General features: G+C 40.6%; 1 protein-coding gene across 2 annotated transcripts; it reads right to left on the bottom strand.

Annotated features, from left to right (window-relative positions):
• Positions 1–1,521: 1,521 nt before the first annotated feature.
• LOC146491320 (pinopsin-like) lies at positions 1,522–8,641 on the bottom strand. 2 transcript variants are annotated; one of them, XM_085151904.1, is made up of 4 exons: positions 8,005–8,641; positions 4,605–4,930; positions 3,961–4,215; positions 1,522–2,111 (listed from the first exon to the last, which is right to left on the bottom strand). In XM_085151904.1, exons 1-4 carry the CDS (start codon positions 8,378–8,380, stop codon positions 1,860–1,862), a joined length of 1,209 nt encoding a protein of 402 aa, XP_085008030.1. In that variant the 5' UTR covers positions 8,381–8,641; the 3' UTR covers positions 1,522–1,859. The 2 variants fall into 2 exon arrangements, with proteins under 2 accessions (XP_085008030.1, XP_085008031.1); XM_085151905.1 differs by having other exon boundaries at positions 3,961–4,194; positions 8,005–8,634.
• Between the last annotated feature and the right edge of the window lie 679 nt (positions 8,642–9,320).

The following is a 9,320-nucleotide window of genomic DNA, read 5'->3' on the forward strand; positions in this document are numbered from 1 at the left end:
AAAACCCAAACAGGCCTGACCCGCCACAATATGAAACAGGAAAGTACCGCCGTGTAATCCATTTATTTCAACAAAGTAACTGTATTCTAAATACCACCTTTTTAAGCGGTAACTGTAACGGAATACAGTTACTCATATTTTGTATTTTAAATACGTAACGGCGGTACATGTATTCCGTTAGTCCCCAACACTGCATATCATGTCAAACAGGGGCGATCCAGTAATGCTGCACTAATGAATTAGACTAACTATTCACTTTAGCTAAAGTTATTAAGTTAGCTAAAGAGTTGGGATGCTGTGTAAGACATAAATAAACCTAAAATACAATGGTTTCTACAGTCTTTTTGCACATTTCCCTACTGTAGGGGTCTCTGCAAGCACACGGGGCTCTGAGAGGGTACAAGATGACAACTGTGGAATTCTATTGGAAACAGTCAATCATATTTGTTTGTCAAAGATGAACCCAGGGCAAACTAAGCTAAATTAGCATAACAGTTACTGTTAGGCTCTCATTTGTTTACATGATGCTTTTTCTTATACAGGTAATACATTTATTACCAACCTGAGAGTTTATCCACCTGTCATTTGACATGACAAATGACTTCTGAATAGTGTACTTAATCTGTGCCCCGCTCCAGCTCAAGATGCTGTAGGTCCGCTCAGTAACACTCCGCAGGTAGAACGTAGCTCTATGAACCAGCGCTCGATTACTAATCTGACTGAGTCAAAATCATTTAATGTAAGTGATGAATTTTCTAATGTGACTTTGTTAAAGTGAATTGTTAAATGTTGTCATTTTTATGCTTACCATCTCTACATTGTTTTAACTCTGTGATGAAAGGAATTCTTTGTCCCCCTCCCCAGATTCTCGAGGTTCTGGGTGGGAGCTGTGGTGTTTTATCACAGGCACATCCTATCTGGAAGATCTGTTTCTTGTGATGTTGCTTCCTGCTTTTATGACCCTTTTGGTCAGCAGGAGGTCATACACACACATTCTTACACACACACACACACACATCTACATACAGTGCCAAGGGGGGTTACGAGGGGAGGTGCGTGTAAACTATTGTGTATTGTGTGAACTGTTTTCCCAATAAAAGACAGCAAGCGGAGGCCGTCGTTGGGGTCATTTCGTGGTAGACACCGACGAGGCCTCCCTTGCAAGTAAATCGATTGATCGATCACTGACTGTCTTGTTTTCTTCATGATGAATAAGTCTCTAAACCAGTGGGGCTTGTGGAAACACAGACCCAACAACTTGTTTTAGTTGCACTTGCAGCAGCAAAAAAGAGACTTGGGCATTAAGACCAAGCATAAATTTGTAAAATCAGGCCTGTACAGTGGCCTTAACTTTCATTTCTTTGCAATAGCTCGTATCTTGTATTAGTGGCCTTCTTTATGGACAGTGAAATTGTGTAGTTTTCCAATAAATAAATAAATAAATCAAAGGACATGCATGCATCAGAACTACTGATCATCGGTCATATTGAGCCTGCTAAAATTAAAGTCAGAGAGTCAAAGCAGAGCACAGCACTTTATTCCCAACACACCAACAGAACACAGACCATAGAAAAATACCCACAAATTAGTCATTAAAGTCTGAGGTTGAATCCAAAAACAGGATTTAACTCTTCTGTTAGATTAGTTTAGCTCACATTATTAAATCAATAATTACAGCAGCTGAATACGGTTGGCATCTAGGGTATGACCTCATCGTTTCCCAAAAAAATGAAACACATACAAACTGAGAAGTGATGAGTATGGGTGTGAGTATGAGCTGAGATGTTGGTGGTTGAAGGGTTCAAACAACAGACATTTGCTGGCCCCACTTTTCAGTGAACAGTCAGTGCTTAGGGCTGTCAGGAGGAGGAGATTTCAGGCAGTGGCAGGGGTGGCAGCGGCAGCTCTACGGGGTCGGTTTTGTCAGATTCTGCAGTGCTGATTCCTTCCACGTCCTGCACAATGGGTTTTGTACCAGATGGCCCGGCGGGGCTGCCATCCAACACGCGCCGGTTCAGCTGGACCATGGTGGTCTTGGAGGGCATGGAGGACTGTACATCCTCCGTCAGTGGGTGTTTACAGTGGAACAGGATCAGGAAGCAGCGGTAGAACTGACAAAGAGATTTGTTTTTGTTTTTGTTAATGGTTTTAATATAATATATGTCAATGCCAGTGTTGGCAGCTATTCTGTCTTAAGCTCCACCCTCGCTTACCCAATAACCTCATCTGAAGTTTGTTGATTAGTCAAATGATATGCCATGAAAGTATATTTTTTACGGTGTAAATGGGAGTTTGTGAGCTCTCCAGTCCAAACTCGCTCTGTATGATAATACCTTCTTCATTAACAGACAGATGTTGATGTTATCTCCAGGCAGATAGTCTCTTACTGAGCAAACATGATATTCACAAAATAAACCAAATGTTTCTTTGCTTTTCAGTGTAATTAAATTTCATTTGTTTTCTAAAAGAACTTGTAGCACCATCACCAGCCTCAACCGCTGAGACATGGCTGAGTGCATTCAGAGATGCTCTTCTGCATACCTTAGTAGTAACAAGCTCCTGTTTCCTTTCTAATTGCTCTAAGCAGTCTGGACATTCTCCTCTGAACTCTGGCATCAACAAGAGATTTTCTCCCAGAGAACTGCCACTCACTGGATTTTTAAAAAATTTTTTAAAGACTACTCTCTGTAAACTCTATAGATGGTTATGTGGGAAAGTCGCAGCAGTATCTGGATCTGGCTCCCACAACGTCTTTCTCCTTCATTCTAATGCTCAGTTTAAACTTCAGCAGGCCGTCTTCACCATGTCTACATGCCTTAATGCACTGAGTTGCTTTCATGTGACTCGCTGATACTTATGTTAACAAAGAGTTGAACAGATGTTCTTAATTAAAAAACAAGCAAAAAAAGCAACATCTGTTTTTTTAATTTCAATTGTCTTACTTTTTAATCTTCCATTAAAACTTTAAAGTGTAACTGTATATCTTTGTACATGTAGACTCAATTAAAATATTTAAAATATTTACAACCAATATAATTTCTATTTTTTCAGTTTTTTAGATATGTTAAGAATTTATTTTCGATTTTTCCTTCTTATTCCTTTAGAGCAGGGATGTCAAACTCCAGTCCTCGAGGGCCGGTGTCCTGAAATTTTTCCATGTGTCCAACCTGCAACAGACCTGAATACAAATAGCAGGTCATTAGCAAGATTCTATAGAACTTGACTGCATGCTGAGGTGGCAATTCAGCCATTTGATTCAGTAGAGTTGAGTAGAGTTAGGGGTTGCCACTTCAGCATGCAGCCAAGTTCTATAGTCTGGCTAAAGACCTACTAATTTTATTCAGGTGTGTTGCAGCAGAGACACACATGTAAAAGTTTCAGGACACCGGCCCTCCAGGACTGGAGTTTGACACCCCTGCTTTAGAGAGCTAGGTCGTTCAAAGTATGGAATATTTATTTGCTATTTAAAGTTCATTTTTTAAATACAGTTTTCAATAAATATACAATTTTGAAAAAAAAGAAAACATTGTGATGTACTTCGTTAATGACATCATGTGTGTTTCTGTCTGTGTGTAGGCATCATACTGATGTAGTTTGCACTAAGATTAAATTAAAAAACAATTCTGCCACACCTCTCTGTCTCACTTAAATTAAATATTCAAAAAGAAAAAAAAATATGAACATAAAAATGTTCATTTACTCATTATGTTTATATATATGTTTAGTTTTTCCTATGTATTTTTTTTAATATGTATAAAATAAAAGTTGAAAAAAAATCACAAAATCTACATTAAAAATTAGAAAATATTATTTATTCATTTTACTTTTTTGGTGCATTTTTTTATTTATTAGCATTGTTATTTTCTTCCTCATCAGTGTGTCAGTGCTCCTACCTACGGTACTGACAAATTGTATTTTAAGCCCTGTTGCTACCTGATAACAGCTCAGTCCAGCACTCACCTGTTTGTTCATGAGGATATAGATCACAGGGTTGATGACGGTGCTGGTCTTGGCAAGGATTGAAGGGATGACGCTGGCAACGGGGCTGATGAGTCCTGGCCGGCCAAAGGTGGCCATCATGGCAACAACGCCGTATGGCATCCAGCAGATCAGGTAACACACCACCGTGGTGATGACCATGAACAGAATGTGAAACTCTCGCCGACGAGCTGCTGTCCGCCTGATACGACCCACCTGACAGACAAGATGAAGGGACTTTATTATAAAAACATTTTCAAAAATGTCCCATCAAAATCTCATGACAGGAAAATAGAACATAAATAAGTATACAGAAATAATAAAAGATAAAGACAGAAAAACCCCTGTCAGAAGCAACAAAGCACAAATATTGTAATATTTAGGTAGTAAAAATACCTTTAAAAGTGTAAATACAGTACCTAAAATAGCAAATTATAAATGAATAAATTGAATAATGTAAATAAATATGCAAATTTAATTAAAGGAAAAAAAATTATGTAATATACATATATATATATATATATAATATATACACATGTCTACTAAAAACTATTTTAGTTGACGTTATTTTATTGAAAATATAAATTATAAATTGAGTTGCCAGATGTTCAGCATCTGTGAACCACCTGTTTGACAGCATAGAGCAGGCGACTGTAGCAATACACCATGATGAGGACGGGGAGCCCAAGGCAGAACACAAACAGACAGATAATGTATGAATGTGAGCGAGGTGACTCCTCAGTCCACGACACCGAGCAGCTCGTCCCCGCCCCCTCCAGGCCATAACTACTCCAGCCCAATAGGGGGGGCACTGTCCATATCACCGAATACAGCCACGACCCCCCCACTGCCAGCAGGGGTTTTCTGTAGTCCGCCGACCGCTTGTTGTACACCATCAGAGTGCTGTAGCGGTCGTAGGACAGGATGGACAAAGAGATCAGGGAGACAATGCCTAAGAACAAAGACAGGAAGTGATCAGATTAACTTAAAAAAAAGGACTCATCTACAGTTTGGAAATAAAGAAAATACATCCGTTAACATGCAGAAAAATTAATGGACTCCAGCTCAAGTTTAATCCAGCAGCCATGAGCAGATTAAAAAACAGAATAACTACAGGGCTACAGTAACCTTAGTAAAAACAAAGAATAAGAATGATAATTCCACAGAGAGCAGCATTTCAAAAACATATACTGCATAAAAACTGTGATCTTCAGCAGTAACCATATTGGTACGTTGCCTTGGAACTGGAAATGACTGACTCTTGTCAGAAATTTAAAGGCAACATAAATAAAGGAATTACCCTGGAAGTCCACTTACCTGCCGCTCAGTCTAGAGGGGCAGGTAAGTGCAAATCATGATAGTGTGGAGGGGTCACCACTACTTCAGCTTTCACATCTTCAGTACTGACTCCATTTGAGCTCTGTGCAGTAACTAAATCATGTTTAGCATCAAAAATTGTAATTTGAATAGATTTGCCTTAATTCTGCTGAGACTATTTACAGTGGTCAATGTAAAAAAAAAACAGTCATAAAATTTGATATTTATTTTTCTTTCTTTCTTTGTAGTAAAAATCTGTAATGTGAGACATAATATTTGGCATCTTCCTGTTTGGTGCCTGTTCCTACCCCAGGTCAGCCTGTTATTTTTTACCTTCTTTACCTGAGCTGGTAAAATTAGTTGTCTCAGTGAAAGTAGGCTCCTGCTCTCTTAACATTATACCAGCATACTTGTTCAAAAAATGTCTTTCAGCCTAACAGCTACTGTGGTCACTAAAATCAACACGTCACTGGTCTTTGGTTAAGTTTCTGTTTATTTTAAGAATGTTCTTATCCACCCACTTACAAAATAAGCTGACCCTTCTTTTCTTAGCAGCTACATACTCTTCTCTAAATTACTGTTTACTGCTAAGATTTTGGACAGCTGTTCTGGACAAATACAGCATTCTGGATAGTTTTCAATCCAGCTGTTGAAGAGCTCATTCCACTGCAACATGTTTTCGTAGAGTGTGCTGCGATGCATGAGAATGTTCTGGTCTGTTGATTTTGGACGTGACCTCTGCCTGTTATACTGTTGACATCACATTATGCACGATAGCCTAAGAAGCTGGGTGGGTGGATCAGGATCTGTTTTGAAATGGTTTTCTTCATATCTGTCTGAATGAAGCTTTTCTGTGGCTGCTTGTAGGTTAGGGTCCTCTTCCACTTCTCATTGTGCCAAAAGGTTCTGTTTGGGGGCTTTTACTTTTTCTGTTATATCTGCTCCCATCTCAGCACATGTTGGGCACTTTTAAGAGCATTACTGATCAATGATATGTCGATGACATTGAGTTTTATATCTCTCTTAAGGCCCAAATGTTTCTAAGCTACAGAGTTTGCAGAGGTGCTCGGCTTTACCAAAGGTTGGATACTGACATACTGACAATTTTCTCCATCTAAATGAAGAGAAAACAGAAGTTCATGTAGCAGATTTGTCTCTGCATGAGCAAGCACCAGCGTATATGGGTGAACTTTTATATCCATACATCTCCCATAGGGCCCTGAGGTCATGTGATCTGAGCCTACTGTCTGTGCACCATACAAGGCTAAGAACTTAAGAGCTTTTTCCAACAATGGCCCCAGACTGCAGCACTCTTCCTCCTGAGCTTTTTAAAAAAGCAGCTGAAAGCTTATCTTTTTAAATATGCTTCTGGATAACTGTTTGTCTTTATATTTTCAGCTCTTTTGCTGTGGAGCACTTGAAAGGAAAATCACATTACCACAATAATAACGTTTTATGTCCTTACTTGACTTGATGCACCTGATCTGCTGTTTGGTAGACAACCTGTCACTTTTTTTTTTACTGTAACCCTCAGCATCATTTGAAACTATATTGATCTACTGGAAGTATAAATTGAGCCTCCAGCTGCTATATTGTCCAGGCTCTTTAGAGGGGATGTCACCATGGCGACCGGTAAATTGGAGCTTTATCAAAAGAAAAGTTGGAAATAGAAAAAAAACAATCTTTTTCTCACTATACCCAAGAAGTCTTTAATACCTCAACAGTTTATCAGTAATTAATAATTTATTTAAACGAAAAAGTGGCTGCTGTTGTGATTTGGTGCCATAACTGACCCCCCGCATTGCACTGATAACAACTTTCAGGACTGTCATTGCACTCTGCACAATCATTCCCTCAGGTGTGTATTTATTATTGTTGTTATTGTCTGTTTACTGTTTTTAACTATTTCTTTTTTTCTGATGGGCGTGGTTTAGATGCCAATCTAAATTTGTTGGACTTGTTAACAACAACCAAGGTTACTAACCAGCCAGACTGGACTTAATCCATGTCTGTGAAACTGAGCCTATACAAGTCTTGAAGCTGCAGCTCCATGTAGCTCAAACTGAACCCAGGTGAGAACAGAGCAGGTAACAGTCCACTTCCTGTGGTCTGATTATTTTCTGTTGTGTGCTACATTTAATAAAACCACCCAGAGCTGATTCTGATCACATTACCAGAGCTCATGTGTGGGTCCCCTGAGGTCCCGTGTTCGGGCAGAGGTTTGTTATCTGCAGCAGGCAGCTGCACTTTATCTGCATCTCCACCCACTTCACGAAACATGGCCCACGTGACCCCTGAGAACTCAACAGGTGGGAGAAGAAAACACCAGGATCAAACCTGTGCACTGCTCAAATGTAAAGCGAATAAAGTGCAGCTGGATCCACAGAAAATATGAAATAAATACAGCTGTAAAGTAAGTAAACACTGAATAAAATCAGCATCATGAAAAACTAGAGGACCGCTTCTTAAACCTCTGAAAGCTGCATGGAGTCTGGATGGAGACTTTTCAAAATAAAGCGCAGAAACATTGACATAATCTTTTCACTTTTGCTGTTTATAAATAAAGTTTAAAATTAAGTTCAACTGTTTGTTTCAACAGAAAAACTTTTTTTTAAGTTGCTCTTAAATGAAGCCAGTGATTGGTCAGCTAAGACCGGTAACCTGACAGAGCCTCTCGGGCTCTGAGGCTCCAGGTGTACAGACACTTACCGAAGCACGAGTTGACGAAGCCGTACCACATGCAGCCGCGGCGGCCGTACAGCCAGCGGCGCTGCAGGCTGGAGGCGAAGCTGAGGGTGGTGCCGCACGCGCACACCAGCATGTCGCTGACGCTGATGTTGAGCAGCATCATGTTGACGGGCGTCCGCAGGCTCTTGAAGCGGCAGAACAGCACCAGCACCAGCAGGTTGTTGAGGAAGCCGAACACCATGATGGAGCCGAGGCACACCGACACCACCACGTGACCTCCGCGCGACAGCCGCTCCAGCGGCGCGTCTCTCCACTCCTCGTCACCTTCCTGACCCGGAGCGGAGGAAGGCTCGCTGAGGTTAGAGGTCAGGTTGAAGCCGCTCAGCTCCGAGAACATGTCCTTGTGCTCCTCCTGCTCTCCTCCGAGTGGATCCAAGTCAGCTCAGCTTCTCATGGCGCCTCCGCGCTGCGCTCTGCGCCATCCTCCTGCTGGAGACCCCCGCTCGGATCAGGCTGTCTGATAATCCCCGGGCAGGGAGGAGTCCGAGGACCCGCTGAGGAAGAGCAGAAATACTCCTCAGCGCTCCGAGCACAGCGAAACACACTTTAAATACAGAGGGGAGAGAGAGGAGTGACGACACAGAGAGGGAGAGTGAGGAAACTGTGTTTAACATGACAGGAGGCAGAACACCTGAGAACAGCTGCCTCAGAGCAGGCGTTGTGCCAAAAATTCATTTTTGCCCTTATTTAAACATTGTAAATGACTCGTTGGTCTGTAATCTATTAAACACATGTCAGACATTTCTCTCATGAGTGATATCAGCTCATTTTGAGAGAGGACATGTCAGGGTAGAAACTGTGATCTGTTTTTGGCAGAGCGACTGTTGAATATCCTTCTTTTATGAAGGATAAAAAGGAAAAAAGCAACAAAAACAAAATTTAACAAAAGTAAAAATGTCTTTATCAAGAGAAAGCTGACCAACAGGAAACACATGTGATATCACAGCTCTAACAGGATCATTTAAGTAACCAAAAAGGACTGGACTGATTATAATGTAGGTACAAAATAGGTCTGAATGACTTTAATTTTTTAGATTCACCGCACAGTTCAACTACTGCAGTAATGAATACCAAATAAAACTTTATGCTCGGTGTATGTGCCGTGTTACAGGGTCTAAAAATATCAACCAGAACACAAAATTGACAAAAGAAAAAAATATTAAAGCACAGAATTAAAAATAGAGTAAAATAAACTATAAAGTGTTTGCAGATATAAAGATGCAGCAGTGTTTTCCTGCAAGTATGGCAGGGCCACAGCTCAGTGAGAGTGTCAGACT

This window comes from Neolamprologus multifasciatus, chromosome 23, assembly GCF_963576455.1.
Source record: "Neolamprologus multifasciatus chromosome 23, fNeoMul1.2, whole genome shotgun sequence".
NCBI lineage: Eukaryota > Metazoa > Chordata > Actinopteri > Cichliformes > Cichlidae > Neolamprologus > Neolamprologus multifasciatus.

What these genes read in the sequence shown, in the direction of transcription:
- LOC146491320 (XM_085151904.1), bottom strand. Translation starts at nt 8,380, where the DNA reads ATGTTCTCGGAGCTGAGCGGCTTCAACCTGACCTCTAACCTCAGCGAG. An exon ending in TGCTCTATGCTGTCAAACAG is followed by an intron (nt 4,216 to 4,604) that starts GTGGTTCACAGA and finishes TTTATAATAAAG; the next exon opens with TCCCTTCATCTTGTCTGTCA. An exon ending in ATATCCTCATGAACAAACAG is followed by an intron (nt 2,112 to 3,960) that starts GTGAGTGCTGGA and finishes TCTCTTTGTCAG; the next exon opens with TTCTACCGCTGCTTCCTGAT.